This window comes from Pan paniscus, chromosome 14 (genome assembly GCF_029289425.2).
Source record: "Pan paniscus chromosome 14, NHGRI_mPanPan1-v2.0_pri, whole genome shotgun sequence".
Lineage (NCBI taxonomy): Eukaryota > Metazoa > Chordata > Mammalia > Primates > Hominidae > Pan > Pan paniscus.
Window position 1 is genome coordinate 31,303,921 of NC_073263.2, and position 18,120 is coordinate 31,322,040.

The following is an 18,120-nucleotide window of genomic DNA, read 5'->3' on the forward strand; positions in this document are numbered from 1 at the left end:
ATGTTTGTGTTAATACATTTCAAAGATTAACATTGAAAAGCCTAACAGAAAGGAATAACAATTCAACTTTTTGGCAATGTAAATCTATTGCTAGGGCTCGATATCATGAATAAATCTAAACTAATTTCTTTGACATCTTGACATTTCTTATTTCTCCAAAAATTACATTTTCATAGAAAATATATTTATACTTCAAATAGACTTATGATGGACAATTCATGGTATTTAATTGCACTTAAAAACTCATGCTCAAAATTTCAGTACCAGAAACTAGCATCCATCGTCTCGACAGCAAAACACAAAACGTAAGAAAAACTAATCATTCCTTTAAGTGAAATAAGGCAATTTTTACCTAAAAAGACCTTGAGGTTAGTGAGGGAAAAAAAGATGCTTGAAATGTAAGAAAAGATCTTGAAGTATTTCTTTTCATCTTTATTCTCTCTGTTGCTTTTTCTTTGATTTGAAAGATCAGATGAGACCACATATAAATATGTCTGGGAGGTGTCTTAGAGAACTTAACTCACTTCTTAAAAAGAGAAAAGAACTAAATACATTATGTGATAAATAAAGTATTTTTTATTGTAAATTCTGTTTGAATCCTTGTTCTCTCAAAGGCTAGAATGAAAGAAAGAACAAGGAAAACCCCGTGTTTTATGATTTGTGACGACAATAGTCACCACAAGGTAGTTTTTTTCAGTGTTGTTAGGACACAGTTAACGACAACATATAAGAGAATCTGCATCGTTCAGTCACAAAATCTTCTCTTCAAATCAGAACTACAAACTGTATTCTAGATAGATATTTCCCTGTTAGTAAAATATAAACTCAGACATGGAAATTCTACATCTTTTTGGAGAAGTCTTAATGATTACACTAGGATCAACAGAATCCTACAACCAAAAGTCAATTTTTATACTTTTAACTTGTACTAACTATGCTGTTGAGAAAGCTGCTTTCAGGATGTAAGAACTAAATTATAATTAGTGTTTTCTAATAGGTGTGCAATACAGAGCTGGAAGCAAGAATAAAATTATTCACTTCAAGAAAAAGGAATATGATTATACGGGAAGTATGTGAAGTGAAAATATTGTATGAATGTTTTACAGTAATTATTTAACACAATGCCATATATTTAAATTATCTTTTCATATGTCATTTGAAAACATTTAGGTACATTTGAATAGAAGTGGGTGTTCTTTGTGTATCTGTCAATAAGTAGCTTTTTTACATTTGTTTATTGCATGAAAATATAATTGTAAAGGGTTTCATAGCCTATTCAGTGTAAGCCTATATCCTTCATATTTGAGAACTTCGATGTTTGGATTTAAACAAGAGCAAATTGTTGTACATGCTTTGGAGGAAAAAAATTTTTAAGTGATTAAAAAATATTTCTTATCGGATAATACCAAAGTCCTATTATACCTTCTTTTACACACCATAATGAATTAGTGATCAAGAACACAACTGTAGATTTAAACTAAAAGAAACAAAAAAGAAAGAACAAAAAAGACAGCCTGCATAGTGACAAGAATCCATCTCCCTTCATGCCGGTGAGGTTTTAGCTGTGAGCATGCTCAGAACATGGGAGGCACTGAACTTACTACATCAGAACTCCTGCTGAGGTATAAGAGGATACGTCTAATAACTCAATTGCTGTAAACCTATGATTGTTTTTCTGGTTTTTAAACATCTCTTCAGCCTCAGATTGATTACAATGTTCTTTCTACTTCATTTCATCGTTCTGATCAATGTCAAAGGTAAGACTGCTACTTTCTCGCTTTAAATGAGTGCAATTCCCAAAAAATACATTTCTATGTAGTTCTATGGCAGTTGTAATAAATATATTGGGGTGTTTAAAAAAAAAACAGACATCAAATTTGCCTGGTATTTGTCATTATCTTTCATTGCCTGTAGTCCCATACAGCCTAGTAATTTTTAGATGCAACAAATTTTTCATGGAAACAAGCCTTTGTATGTTATTAAAGCTGTAGATAAAATATGTCAAAAAACAATGTTGACTATATCAATTAAAACATAGAAAACATTTTTGGCATTTGTTCTAAAAAGTGTGACAAATTAATAAACTAAAATTGTGTTTTGTGGAATTTCAACCTGTTGAAATATGTCCATAAAATTCAAGTAATTATTAGTAACTATCTTGCGTGAACATAATTAAACTGGGAACTCCAAAGCCACAGGCAGATCTAAAAAACGGTGTCTGTCTCTAAGAGTAAACCTCTCTAAAATAAAGTTATTAAAAGTCTATACAAGTGCATTTACTTAGATAATTTTCTTTTGTTTTTAATTTGTGGAAATTTTTATTTCAGTCAAACTCTTAAGTTTCAAGTCAGTACCATTTTCATTGTAAAGCTCACCAAAAAATAAAACCTAAATCTTCACTTGTTTTTAAATAAAAAGATACGTTGTCAGCCTATACATTCATAAACAACCTATTAATCACACCCAAGATTTGCTGGGGTTTATTATTATTCAAAAATGTTTCTATTTTAATTTGTATTTTTTCTTAAAGAATTTTGATAAACCTCTGAGAATAAAGGTTAAAATTTGAAATTATTTTTATTTTCTGAGAAATTCATTTTAGGTTTTTTAAATATTCAGTTTTATTAGGTGAATTCCAAGTGAATATTTTAAATCTTGAAATAAAATGCAATACTTATGAGGAATTATTTTAAAACTTCTAACAAACAAAAGATTTTTAAAAGGCTTAAAATATCTAAATTTTATTTTGAATTTAAAATAATACTAAAACTTTACTACAAATATTTAAAATCTATATCTCCATACACCTAGCATGACTTTTATTTTATATTTTAATATCTCTTACATGAAAAGCTAAGTATTAACTAAGAAGAAACAATATATGAACTCACCTTGCATGCAGTACAGTTGCAACAAGCAGTCTATTTCTATATTTAAGGTCCTACTTCAGAAGTTCATGTTCTATCCACATTTGAATATTCAATTTTATACAATTTTAAGAATATACAGCTACAAAGCAGGTTCTTAAGACATGTCATAGAGCTCATCTGTGCCCTTAAAAAGTTCTTTAATGTACGGGACTATAACCACAGTTTAACCAATTTTACTATACTTTTGCTTTTATACATAATGCATTTAATTGATTTTGCTTAAACCGTTTATGAGATGAAAAACATCTATTACTAAAATAACATTTTGTGATTTGCCATAATGTAAAGTCACCCTTTAAACTAAAAAAAAATTCAATTAATAATTTTTGTTTGATTTTATTTCTAAGTAAAAGCCATATTTCAAACTCCTAGTACCAACCTAACAAATATTTATTGATTATAATCCTGGAAGTTTTTATTTTCTAATTTTATATTACTTTTGACTACTAATTTAAACCTTTATGTTTAAAATGATTTCTTTTCAAAGCAAGACACATTAATCAATGCTTTGACATTTTATTCCTACTTATAAAAATAATAGAATTTGCTCTATAATTAGTAAAACTCTTTTCTTTTTCACAACAAAATTGTGGACAATTAAAACGGTAAGGCTTTTCATAGTAACCAAAGACAGCTCATTTAGAATTGCCTAAGAGTAAAGGTTGTCTTTTTAATTTAAATAATATTTGTGATAGACTCTTAGGCCAGATCTAAACAAAACATAAAATTAGAAATTATGTGATCGTCTTTTCTTCTCTGACCATCATCACTCTGGAGTGCCTAAGGAATGAGTGATTGCCTTAAGCTACAGGCACTAACAGACAACTATGCATAATGTATCTTATTATTATTACGTGTGTTTTATCATTAATTTATTCACTGTGTATCTCTGTTAACCAGCTTCAAACTACTTTTTAAAAAACATTTCTTAATGGACAAATTAGGAACCATATTACACATCAAAAACATGGGCTTATGTAGGAAATTAAAAGCATGAAGTATTGAGACTGCTACTTGGTAACTACCAATTGTGTTTTGTGGAATTTCAACCTGTTGAAATATGTCCATAAAATTCATGTACTTGTTAGTAACTATCTTGCGTTAACGTAATTAGACTGGGAACTCCAAAGCCACAGAGAGATCTAAAAACAGTATCTGTCTCTAAGACTAAACCTCTCTAAAATAAAGTTATTAAAAATAACTTTAAACTTTTAAAAAACATTTCTTAATGGACAAATTAGGAACCATATTACAAATCAAAAACATGGGCTTATGTAAGAAAGTAAAAGCATGAAGCATTGAGGCTGCTACTTGGCAACTACCAATTGCTACTTAAATAATTTGCTTAACCTCCAAAATAGGTTAACCAAAACCGGGCCCGAACAGTATTTTGAGGGGCGCAGTGTTTGACTGCCCCCTAGTGGCCAGACTCAAGGCATGCCTGGCATGGTCCTTTCTTACGGATGTCAGTTTCACTTGGCCACTCTGACTTGAGAAAAGGTTTTCCATCTGAATTTTAATTTCACACCTTTATATTCATGCTGTGGATAGTTGTGAAAATCAATTATATTTCAGGCCAGTCATCCCGAAGACTGACCTGCTTGCGGGCTGAATGAAGCCCACTGTGAGGGAGGAGGAAAAAGATTGGGAACATGGGAGTTAAAACCTTTAGAGACGTGTTATCTCTGAAGACGCCAGCTAAATACATCTCACAACAGATGCTTACTCGTGTGTTCATCTTACTGTGAATAAATATGACCAGATGTAATCAAAGAGTTTTAAGGCCTCTCACTTGAAGTGACAAAATTGCCTGCCATGTGAATTTTAGAGGCAAAATTGGGATGCTGCTTTCTAATAGGTTGATATCGAAAAATGGCACATTTTTATTCTGGAATATAGTAAACCAAATAAAATTCAATTAACAAAGAATGATTTTGTATAAATAGTTATGCAACAAAAACTGCATCTAATTTTTAGCAGTACATATCTATTTAAGAGCCCAGAATGGCTTGGTTTATTTATTTGGTAAACATATGACTTAACATTCTTTGGGTAAAATGAGTGTGCTTGTTTCACATGTGAAGTAGTAGTGGCATTAGAGGCCTAATTATCTAAAAACAAAAAATAAACCTCTCATATGCTTTACTCGCCCGTACTTCCAGTTTTTGCATGTATTTTAAAAAATTAAGTTTGCAGTGAAGGTCAATGTTGTTATCAGAAAAGTGCTCCGAAGCGAAAATAAAACAGCTGATTCAACAGTCATGTGATAAACAGACTTTTGAGTGTTTTAAGATGTAAAAAGAATTGAGATTGAGGCCATACGCAGTGGCTCACACCTGTAATCCTAGCACTTTGGGAGGCAAGCAGATCACTGAAGTCAGGAATTCAAGACCAGCCTGGAAAACATGGTGAAATCCCACCTCTATTAAAAATACAAAAATCAGGCAGGCATGGTGGTGCACACCTGTGGTCCCAGCTACTCGGGAGGCTGAGGCAAGAAGATTGCTTGAACCTGAGAGGCGGAGGTTGCAGTGAGCCGAGACTGCGCCACTGTACTCCAGCCTGGGCGACAGAGCGAGACTCTGTCTCAAAATTAAAAAAAAAAATTAAAGAATTGCGATTGAAAATTTAACTTTATTACAAAGTAAAAAGCCTTTACAACATGTTCAATGTGATTGATAAAGTTCTAGTCATCCTTTCCCATCCTCCCCCTTCCCACTGTTCTGACTCGGGCCCCCTTGCTCCTGTTCAAGCCTCTCGCCTCTCCTTCCCATCTTTATTTATTCTCCCCTCCTCCCTGCCTCTTTAGGCATCTGTCTCAGATGCTCTCCCGGCCTGTCTTTTCTCCATTTTCATGTCTCGCCCTCCTACCCCCATCCCTATCTTCTTGGTGTCCTCACCTCTGAAATCCCCCTTCTGCTCACCTTGGGTCTGCTCTTCAGCTCTCTTGCTCTCTGAGTTCCCATATCCTCCAACTCTGCCTTTGTCCTGGCTACATCCCATTCTCGGTAACTCTCACACCTGCTCCATCCTGATTGGTCACATCTGGCTTTTCATTTCCACCTTGGAATACATCTATCCCTCGATTCGCCCCCTTCCTCAAGTATTCCTGTCTCTAATCACCTCCTGTCTTTGCCGAGCTCCCTCCCCAGGGGCTTCCTGGATCTTCTTTGTCTCCCTTTTTTGGCCTTTGCCTTCTTTCTATTATTTGTCTCTATCCCACAGTCTCCTGGCCCGACCATTGGTCACCATGTCTGTTGCTTGCTAGAATACATGCCCAAATACCACCAAATGAATATTGTATCTCTGTATTACTTCAATACTGGTGTGCTCTCTTTTTCTAAGTCCAATGATTTGTCTACAATTCTAAAATCCAGAAAGCTCAGAAAACTGAGTTGATCACCTTTGCCTACAAAATCTGGTCAGAATTGGCCAGGAGCTATTTAGATTCTTTATGCACTTATTGTAAAATTTCATACACTGTGCTATAGAAAAATTTTCATGTGTTTGCTTAGGAAACTTTGCCCCAGGTCAGTAGGAAACTATATAGTTCATAGCATGTGCATTAACTTTCTAAAATTCTAAAAAATATTATAAATTCTGCAACATATCTCTCCAAAGGGTTTCTGCTATGATGGTACAGATCTCCATTAGCCATGCCCCTCTACAGATCACCGACTGTTCTGTGCCATATTATTCTCGAGTGGCATAATGGCTATTTTATTTGCCCAAGGAAATTCAGTGTTAATAGAATGTGTCTGATGAAGGAAAGATAATTTTAACTAATTCTCCTTTTCTCTGATTCCAGTTTATTTTCTATTCAATTGCTAGGTTTGTTTGTTTGTTTTTTCAGTGACTATATTTTTTATTTGGATCATTCCAACTGCGTTTAAAGCGGTCTGTTTGGGGTCTTATAAACTTTCATTCTTATTTCATGATATATTCCTTCCATTAGTTCTTTGAGAATTTTAATCACGCAGAGTTTAAAATAGTCTTTAAAGCTCTATCGGCTGGGCGTGGTGACTCACACCTGTAATACCAGCACTTTGGGAGGCTGAGGTGGGCGGATTGCCTGAGGTCAGAAGTTTGAGACAAGCCTGGCCAACATGGTGAAACCCTGTCTCTACTAAAAATACAAAAAATTAGCCACACGTGGTGGTGCGTGCCTGTAGTCCCAGCTACTTGGGAGGCTAAGGCAGAAGAATCGCTTGAACCCAGGAAGTGGAAGTTGCAGTGAGCCAAGATTGTGCCACCATACTCCAGCCTGGGTGACAGAGTGAGAATCCATCTAAAAAAAAAAAAGTTCTATCATCTCTTTCCCAGGTATGAATTCCCCCTTTTTGTGGAGCCCTGGACATTTTCATAAAGTTGGAAGAATGTTTCTCCTGCACACAGCTCCTCAAAGTAGTCTCAGAAGTACTTCCACATAGCCCAGGGAGTGTTCAGGTCTGAACTGTCGCATCTCAGAGATTTTGCCTGTGGGTGATCCAGTTCCAAATCTCATGCCCATTTGCAGTGGTATCACCACTTCTTTCCCTGCTGGCCATGAGCAAGCATTATTTAAATCACAATCTTGGGCGATCAGAGTTATTCCATACCCCATGCATTGTCAGGGGCTGAGTCGCAGTGCTTGGCTTCATGCAGATCCCAGCCTCTGCCAGTTGGGCTGCACTAAGCCCCTTTCTCAAACTGGCATTGAACCCAGTTGCGATTGTTTCTGCAGTCCCGGCTCCCTGCAGAACAAGTGGTTTTACATCCTCTCGCAACAGTGGCTTTTTCTGAATTCATGTTCTATGGAGAGCTTTCTCTCCTACAGCCCAAATGTTTTCATGAAAAAGCATAGTATCAGTTTTTTCTGTGTCTATGGAAGAGTATGATGTGAGAGCATATTCAGGGTTTTCTCACAATGGATGACCTTGATCCAGAAGTTCAGCAAAGAAGGTAGATTTTGTCCTTCAGACTGTCCATTTTCAAAGATTGGATATGGGTGAACACACACACACCAGAGATCTGGAGTCGTGAAGTAAAGTGCTACACAAACATTAAGAGATTAGGAGACGGGAGGCAGCAGAGCAACAAGGATGCTGGATTTGGGGTCAGCAAACCCATGTTCAAGTCATAGCCTTGACCTTGACTGGCGTTTGGCCTTCGGCATACCAAATAACTTCTCCGCTTCATCCACAATACTTACATAATTATTGAGTTTCCAAGAACCACTTGTCATGATGTCAGAGACATAGATTCCAGAACTCCAGCCCCTGAGGATTCAATAGGTCTATGGCTGGTCGTGGGCTCTGCACATTTAGGAAGCAGCCCAGGTGATTCTGATAAACCTGTTCAATGGATCATACACCTGGAAAAACTGGCCAAAATATACATGGGCTTTTTTTTCTTTGAGATGCTAATTTTTGTTATATTCTTTGTATGTATCAGGATTGCTAATTGGATTCACCTGGATTGTTTGACACATTAATTCTACTTGAAACGGTGTTTTAAATTTGGGGGCAATGAGGACAAATTAAGTATTTGGTAAGGGAATAGCTGAATCTACATTGTCTACTTATCAATATAAAGTTTCTTAACAAATAATATAGTTCAAAAACTGTAATTAATATGCTAGTTTACCTATAGAGCAGACTTGATGTTAATTACCACTCCCACCTTTAAGAGAAATTAATAAACTCATAACACAAATGGCTAAGGAAGAATCTCTTCTGATTTGGGGCCAGATTCTACTTCTTATTCATTACCTGGCTTTCTTTATCCAATTTTTTATTCGATTATAGCTCAGCCAGTAGACATTGAATAGGTCATTGCCTCTTTCTCTCTTTTTCTGTTATTCACACCTTGCCTGGGACATTGTGTTTCAACCCCATAGGCTAAAAAATAATATATCTATTGCTGTAGATATTTCTACTCATAATTTCCTTTCATGTAAACCCATGGTATATAAGAAATGTAGAAGATACTGATTCTCTTTCATTCTGCCTTAAGAGCCACTGTAAAAATATTCCCTTAAAAGCCTCAAAATTCAATCGGAGGGTGAGATGATAGTTATGTAAACTTTCTTGTACATAGGAAAAGGATAATAATCTACACTGAGTGTTACGGGAAAACTCTGTTCCCTTATTTGAAGCCATTTCTTTTTTGGCTGTTTCCTGTTTCCCACTTTAAAACGCCGCTCTTACTGTAATAACTAAAGTTAAAATTAACCACTTGGAAAAATAAATTGCCCTCCCTAAAAGCACAGGGTTGTGTACATGCTGTTATTTTTGTTCATTTTACCTGTGAATTGTAAGTTTTGAAAAGAATAAAGCATGAGAAAATTACCTGTGCTGTGACCCGATTCTCAAAATTATATGGGCCACCTTACCCCATCCTACATAGATTCCAGCTGAAAAATTAAGAGAGGCCCTTTGCCACCGCTCCTCTTCCCTAGAAAATGGCTTTAAAAAAATAGAAGATGTTGCCAAGCAAGTTTTTCACTTAAAAAAACGGAACCATTGGTGTAAGATAAATGAAAAAAAGAAAATGAGCATAATGCTTCTATTACATGCACTCAACCCACACTGACATCATCATCAGCAGATGTATGCCCAAGTTTGGCCTAAGCTTCTGACATGGATTGTCACTGAAGCACTGATGTGCTCTCCACTCCTATATATGGAGCTTTAGGTATTTGTGGCTCACTTACAGAAACGGCATTGCTATTCCGGAAAATGTTAATTAAGTTCAGACAACAATTTTTGAGGCATCTGCTATATACTAAGAACTGAAAACTTTTCTAGCCATTGAGAGAATCAAAATTAATAAATTCCATTACTTTTAATGGCAAAAACCACAATTTATTTTGCACCAGCTTAATAGTATAATAATAATGACATGCTATAAATATTACATAGAGGTATGTGCAAGATGGTTTGGGTAGAAAAAAGGGAAAGTTTGTACTGAGGAGTGGTTTTGAAAAGTCTCAGTAAAGTTTTTGCAAAAATGACTTCTGAGATGATCATCAAAGAAATAGGAAATACAGAGAACAGAACATGCTACAATCTTAGTATCTTAATTATCTTAAAAGTCAGGGCTGCAAAGAATGTTTTCCTAACTGAATACAAGATAATTGTAAAAAGTGAAGGAGAACTGTCCACTGGCCCTGCTTGATCTGAAATCACTTTGGATGTTGTAGTTTGCTCATTTTCAAGACTATATGGTATGTCATTGAGAAATATTCCACAAATGTTTATCCGTTTTATTTTTCAAAGACACTTGGATTATTTCTGGCTTGGGGCTATTGTGAATAATTCTGCTGTGAACATTCTTGTATGAATCTCTTGGTGCACATGTGCATGAATTTCTATGGGCATTTACCTAGAAGTAAATCTACTGACTCGTAGGGTTTGCACAATTTCAAACTTAGTAGATAATGACAAACTGTTTTCCAAAGCAGCTGTTCCAATTAACACTCCACCAGTGTATGAGGATTTGCATGATTTTACATCCTCATCAAATAGTGTATCATTGGGTTTTTTATTTTTAAATTACACCCATACTAGTAATCTTAGTGATATTTTATCATGGTTTTAATTTGCATTTCTCTGATTATGAATTAGATTTAATACCTTTTCAGATGTTTTTCGTCATTCAGATATCCTCTTTCGTTCGGTACCTATTCAAGTCTCTTGCCCATTTTTCTATTTACCGTTCATTTTTTCTTTATTGATTAGTAGGACACCTATACGTTTGTTAATTACAGACCCTTTGCAAATATCCTCTACTCTGCAGCTTGTCTTTGCACTCTCTTAATGATGACTTTTTTTAAAAGACAGGCCAGGCACTGTGTAAAAATCTCGCCTGTAATCCCAGCACTTTGGGAGGCCGAGGCGGGCAGATCATGAGGTCAGGAGATCGAGACCTACCTGGCCAACATGGTGAAACCCCATCTCTATTAAAATACAAAAAAGAAAAAGAAAAATTAGCTGGGCGTGGTGTTGTGCACCTGTAGTCCCAGCTACTCAGGAGGCTAAGGCAGGAGAATCTCTTGAACCCAGGAGGCAGCAGTTGCAGTGGGCCAAGATTGTGCCACTGCACTCCAGTGTGGTGACACAGCAAGATTCCGTCTCAAAAAAAATAAATAAAAAGACGTTCTTAATTTGTATATTGTCTAATTTAGGTATCTTTTCCTTTATGATTAGTACTTTTATTTGGCTTTTCTTCTTTGTATTCTCCTTAATACATCTATCTCACAGTCATAAAGATTTTTTCTTATGTTATCTTCTAGAAACTGTATTGCTTCACCTTTCATATTTCAACCTATTGTCTATCTAGAATTGAGCATCACCTTGCCTCACTCCTCTGTGGTACAAATGATTACATATGTGTCTGTCTTCTTCCAAACTTTCTATTCTGTTCCATTGGTCTATTTTTCAATCTTTCCACCAACATCACACTGCCTGAACTATTGTACCATTATAATATGTCTTGCCATACAGATAATGAGTCCTCTCTCCTTGTTCTCCTTCTTCAATGGTAGCCTGGCTCTTCGTGTTCTTTTGCATTTCCACATGACTTTGAGAATCAACTTATCCATTCCTACACACATACTCCTGGGATTTTTATTGAGATTTCTTTGAATCTATAGATTGATTTAGGGAAAGAATGAGCATCTTTAAAATATTGTCCTCCACTTATTTAGGTTTATAATGTCTTTCACTAATAGTATATACTTTACATAAATGTCTTGCCCATTTTTTGTTAGATTTATTCTTAAATACATGACCCTGTTCATGCTGTAGTAAAAGGTGTGATTTTTAAAACGTTTCATTGTCTAATTGTGGCTGAAATATAAAAATACAATTGACTTTATAGAAACTTTGCAAAATTCACCAATGCTAATAATTTATTATTTTAATATTCACAGTCATATTATTTATGAATAATCACAGTTTTATGTCTTCTCTTCCAATATGTATGCCATTAATTTACTTTCCTTGTTTAACTCCGTTAGCTAAGCCCTCCAGTACAACAATGAATAGATATAGTAGTAGTGGACATCATCAGTCTCAAAGGGAAAGCCTTCAAAACCTCACTCATATGCTGTGGGGTTTTATAGATAACTACACTTAATTAAATCAAGTAAGTTACCTTCTATTTTTAGTTTGCATAGTTATTTTAAAGTCAGGATCTGGCAGTTCCATCTCTGGAGCCTCTCATAAACGGAGTTAAAAACAAGTGACAAACTGCAAGAAAATATTTGTGAGTTACAGAACAGAGGACTAACCTCCCTAAAGAATTCTGGTTGCATTGCCCGTTTCCGTTTTCTCACACATGGTTCAAAACACTGGTCCTGACTATTGCGTCAGGAATGAAAGTTTCACCGTGTCATCAGCATGAATTAGATGAAAGACAATCTTTTCAAAGGAATACATTTTTCATAAAGCCAAATGTATTCCTTTGAAAAGATTGTCTTTTCTTCTGTAGGTACAGTCTCTCTAATTTTTAACACTAAAATACTACTTTTCTAATAAATCAATGTTAAAATATATGGTAACTCAGAGTTTTAAAATCATCCTTATTTAACAAACTAAAACATTAGTAACTTTTGACAGGTTTCTCTAAATTCTTTAATTGAATTTATTTGGTCTAAGAAATGCAAAAATCTAGAAACCTCTGATCTAACGCATGTCAGAGATAGTCAGTGTATTGACAAAGAAAATGGAGCTGATGAATTAAGGAGATAAAGAGGAAGAAAAGGAATTTTTAGAAAATATGGAGGGAAAAAAGCTTTTAACCTGGGGACCAAGGTTGGATGTGTCAAATGCAGAAAACCAAGCAAGATGAGGACTATGAAAGAGCCATTGGATTTAGTGTCAAAATGGATGACAGTGATTCTGCTGAGAAGAATGTCAGCGGAGCAGCAAGGTCAAGATGGAAGCTATGGATTTAAGAATGAAAGTGTGGTAAAGAAGTGGAGACATTGACTTACTTGTATGGTTCTTCTGAGAAATTTAATTGTGAAGGGGAGGAGAGTATATCTCAGTTTTACAGGCAGGCAGATATAACAGGATTTAGGTTGGTTGACTCGTTTGTTTTGAAGATGGGAGCTGTGCAATAGAGAGACAAAGATATTGAAAATAGCTGGGTGCAGTGGCTCATGCCTGTAATCCCAGCACTTTGGGAGGCTGAGGTGGGTGGATCATCTGAGGTCAGGAGTTCAAGACCAGCCTGATTGACATGGTGAAACCCCATCTGTACTAAAAATACAAAAAAATTAGCTGAGTGTGTTGGCGCATGCCTGTAATTCCGGCTACTTGGGAGGCTGAGGCAGGAGAATCACTTGAACCCTGGAGGCGGAGGTTGCAGTGAGCCGAGATCATGCCATTGCACTCCAGCCTCGGCAACAAGAGTGAAAATCCATTTCAAGAAATACATATATATTATATATATATACAAAATATAGGAAAGAAAGGAAACAATGAATGCAGAGTCTGAGAAAGCAAGGTCGAGGTGAGCACAGAACATAGATGGAAGGCTTTACTATAGGAAAGACAAGAGATCTTCATTCTTTGTGCATCACAAAAGAAGAATCCAGGGACCTGGTCTAGTCCTGTGCAGTTTCCATACACTCAGCACGAGCAGTCTATGTGGATGGTACCCACGCTTATGTGAGGTGGGTCCTGCCCAAACATATACTGCAGCCTGGGATGCAGGTACATTCGTAAGTTGATGGGAATAGAATCTGGGATAATTCCCACTCAGAGGAAGAACAGCCAGTGAAAGTTCCATGGGACATAGCAGTCAATGAATCAGAGAAGAATTAAAAGAGAGGTGAAGGGACCAAGGTACCACCTTCTCTCCACATTTCTCAAACCAAGTTCCCATCGGGCTTCCCCTTGCCTGTCTCCTTCACAATCCCCCTTTCCATGGTCTTCTCCCCTTCACCCACCACACTGCCCATTCTCTCCATTCACTCACCTCAGGCAGGCTTTAGGAAGAAGGTAGTCTCTCAACTCATGCAGAACGAGATGAATTTTACATACTGAAAGGTAAGATTTTAACCTAAAAGAATGCATCTCTAAAGGTGGAGTTTTGGCAGTTTACCAGTCAGCAGAAATAATACTTTTGGAAGAGAAGTCTTCCTTCTTCCCTTAAATCCCTTATAACCCACCAACAGCCACAGCATTCTGTTTGTGACCCACATAAAGACACCCAGGCAAGGAGGATGTGGGGCTGACATCCATCCCTGGTAAGGATGATGTTGGCAGTTTGAAATTCTCTTTTTTCCAATGTAAATGAAAATGTATTGAGCCTACACTCTGTTCCACAAAGTTAGGCAGCATTTCCCCAAATCTGTCCTTCAAACATTAGGCAGTCATCTGAAGAAGGAGGGGGGTAATATTTTCTGCCCCCTCCCCCCAAAAAAATCTGTGGATAGGGTCCTGAGGGACTTTTACCAGCATGAAGTGGTTGCTTTGTCCCAGAAGAACACGACAGAAAATAGAGGTTGGGAGAAATTCCATTAGGGCAGGAATCTCTGAAGTGGAAAGGAGGTGGGGTAAACATGTGTGAATGAAACTGGATCAAAATTCTGAATATAACGATTGATGTGGCCAAGAAACACCATCCAGGCGGGGAGTACCAAACAGTTGCCTGAAAGGGTAAGATTGCCAAGTTTGGAAAACAACAACAACAACAACCACCACCAAGAGGCCAATTTCTCTTCGCCTACCTTAACATTAAAGCCTTTTAAGAAAGACTTTCCTAGTTTTCTCCAAACAAACAACAAATCATCTATCCAACAAAGGTGGGCTTTTAGTAAAATTGACTCTTCGCAGAAGTAGGGGCAGGCTCCGGCCAGGTGCACTCAGCTGATGGAGCTACTTCTCCTTGGCTTCTCAGTGGAGCCGCCCGGGATGGTGCTGCTGCCCCCCTCAGAGATGCCAGCCCCTGAGTTCCTGGTAGTGATGGACGCTGTCTGCCTTGCTAACTGACAACAAACTGCGGCACATAGTAGGCACTTAGTTAACATTTCTGGATGCTAAATGAATGTTCCCTCTGGTGCTGCAGTTAGTTGGCTCTTTGGAGCAGATGGCAAGGCTTGCCGGCAATTTCTATAGCCCCTCTGAGGCACCATTGCCATCCTTGGTGACCAGGTCGTCTGACTTGGGTTAAACACCACTAAGCGTGATACACTCCTCCTTGGCCTATACCCCCCTGGAGCCATCGCCCCTGGTGTTAGAGCCAGAACATCTGGCTGAGAGGATACAGGCTTTCTTCAGCTTTATGTAGGACTAGCATTGGCGGAGAAATAGAGAAAGCAAAAAGGGACGTGTATATCTCCATCAATTCTTAAACTGAGGACCTGAAAGATGATTCTCACCTGTTGTTTCCCAATAATCCAGGGAAAGTGTTGATGGGGAGCAAAAAATAGCCTTGAGCAGCAATCCAGTTGGCTTTAGAAGGCCATCTAAACGTCATTTTAAAATCTCTTGGCACAGACACGTCCAGAATATTGACCAGAAGACAGAAGAAGGGTGACTACTGAGCAATTCTCTGTCGTATGTTCGAGCCTCCTCTCAGCTGTGTGTTTGGCAGGGGTCCCATGGAAACCACTGCAGAAGCCATCAGCACTGCTACCATGCGGGCATCCTCCATTTTTATAATCCCCAAGCTTCAGTAAAAACTGTCTCTTTCCACTTCCACAGAAAGCAGGAAGAATAGACCACAGAATACACTTTCTACAGAGAGCTAGTGATTCTTTTTTCACTATGTACCAAGTACAGCAGGGGTTCTTAATTTTTATTTAATTTGTATAATGACAGAGTGGAATGATAAATGAAGTGCATGAAAGACTAAAAAATAATTTCTCATCAGAATAACAGCCTAAATCTGCTGCTTTGGGAAGCTTAAATTTTGAAAAGTGCTCTTCCTTCAATTCCTTTTTTTTTATTTCTAAATGGCTCATTAATTCACATGTTCACTTAAAAAATTACTGAGCACCAAGTAAGACATTAAGTTAGACAATAGAGATGGAAGCCACAGAGAGAAAAGGGTGGGGAATACATTGTATTCATTTATTCTCCTTATACATAAAATTTGTGCTTTGAAATGTCTTCAGGAAGATGCCACTCTGGGGTGGAAAATGGGGAATGACAAGAAATGCAGTCGGCAGGTTCTATTCGTACATGTTCAGTCTCTTCCTCCCCTTCTTTGTCCACACTTGTTAGATGCAACTCAATTTTTTTTCTAGGGAAAAGGAAACCATCTTGATGCCTTTTATTTGTGACAATTGATTGCTTGTTTGCCTCTGCCGCCTAGACGTTCTGCATATGTGAGATGGGCATTTAGTTAGGTCCAGCCCTCAAAGAACTCACAGTCAGCTGGGCGCAGTGGCTCACACCTGCAATCTCAGCACTTTGGGAGGCCGAAGCGGGTGGATCATTTGAGGTCAGGAGTTTGAGACCAGCCTGACCATTATGGTGAAACCCCATCTCTACTAAATATACAAAAAATAGCCGGGCGTGGTGGCGCGTGCCTGTAGTCCCAGCTACTGGGGAGGATGAGACAGGAGAATCGCTTAAACCCGGGAGGGGGAGGTTTCAGTGAGCCGAGATTGTGCCACTGCACTCCAGCCTGGGTGACAGGGCAAGATTCCATCTCAAGAAGAAAAAAAAAAAAGCAACTCATAGTTATTTTCATAATAAACCCTGGAAGGAAACATCACATGCCACCTTCAAAAGATCCTATTCACATCGCCTCACCTCTCTATTTCAAAATTCTCTTTAATCGAATGCTTAATCGCTTCTTCTAAACATTAAGAAAATATTGTTAGGAGATTGTAAGGACATTTTCCTTGGTTATTTATCATTTACAGTCCTCCTTCAGCTTTCAAAAGAGATTTGAAATAAAATAAAAATCATACATGTGATACGGCTTTTAAGATGGAATACCATAAAGAAGTAGGGGAAGCTTTTATTTTAGTCCCTGTTATTTCTTTCAGAGAAGTCACATAAAAAATCATGAAATGCTGAGGCACAGCAAGCTTCCATTTTACATAGAGCTTCCTTCTTAACATTCTATTTTCTTACCTTGTATGGAAATTGCCTGTGTGCTGACATCAACCCAGGGTTACCATGGGCCAGGCACTCTCACCACTTCATAAGCATCAGCTTGTCTAGTCCCCAAAACACACCCACAAGGGAGATGCTCTCATTAATTCTACTATAAATGTGAGGAAACTAAGATTTAAAGAGGTTAAGTAGCTTACTTGAGGTCACACAGCTAGTGAGTGGCAGAGAGAATTCTAATCCAGGTCTGAGTGTCTCTGAGGTGCATTATCACTAACGAATGTGTTTAAATAGTGGGTCACATCCCATTAGGGGATCATGAAATCAACTTAGAGGCACGTGATCCCTTCTCAACTGAATAAGATAGAATAGCAATGATCAAAGCTCATCCCACATAACTTTAAAAGAGTGATATTTCGGGAAATTTTGTTTTCATTATGTGGATGTGGGTGTGGGTTTGTGCTAGTGTGCGTGGGTGTGAGAGTGAGTGTGGGGGTGTAGGTGTGTGTTGGGAGCGTGGGTATGGCTGGGTGCATGCTGGATTGTGATATAAAATATATTTCTAACTGCAAATTACTGCCTTAAAAAATTTCTAAGCCACCACACAAAGATATATTGACTCTCTCGTTCATGTTCCAAACACAGGAGGACTACTCATTTTTATAAATCTGACTCCTATAGAAATCTTTACAAGCAAGAAATTAAGGGATTTTAAAATCTATGACACAGTATGCCTCTCCCTGCGTGAACAGGTTTAACAAGCCAACCCCAGCGTCATGCAGTGGAGAAGTCTTCCTAAAATAGTCACAGACTTGACTGGTCTTATGCCTAGTTGCCGGTAGTAAATCTTTCACCCACTACTGCAGCAATAGCAGAGAAAATGATTTTTGCTTTTGTAAGATCAAAATTCCAATGAGCAGAAAAGCATCCAAAAGCCACGCTCTGAGTCTTCCTCCTCAGTCAGAAAAGACCCAGAGGTTGTGGCCACACCAGCCTCCGAAGTGTGCACCAGTACACCCGGCTGACCCCAGAGAGGGCCAGAGGCTCTGCTTTTCCGTGCTTGCGGGATCTCCAGGGTCATCAGGACTAAATGACTCAAGCTGAAATGATCTACTCATCCTCCCTAATGA

General features: G+C 37.6%; 1 protein-coding gene across 1 annotated transcript in view; it reads left to right on the forward strand.

Annotated features, from left to right (window-relative positions):
• The first annotated feature begins 1,254 nt into the window (after window positions 1-1,254).
• RXFP2 (relaxin family peptide receptor 2) overlaps window positions 1,255-18,120 on the forward strand; it is a 63,822-nt gene continuing 46,956 nt past the window's right edge. The window contains exon 1 of the mRNA XM_003826863.7: window positions 1,255-1,757. Coding sequence (XP_003826911.3) covers window positions 1,664-1,757 — 94 coding nt within the window. The 5' untranslated portion in view covers window positions 1,255-1,663. The remainder of the gene's footprint in view (window positions 1,758-18,120) is intronic.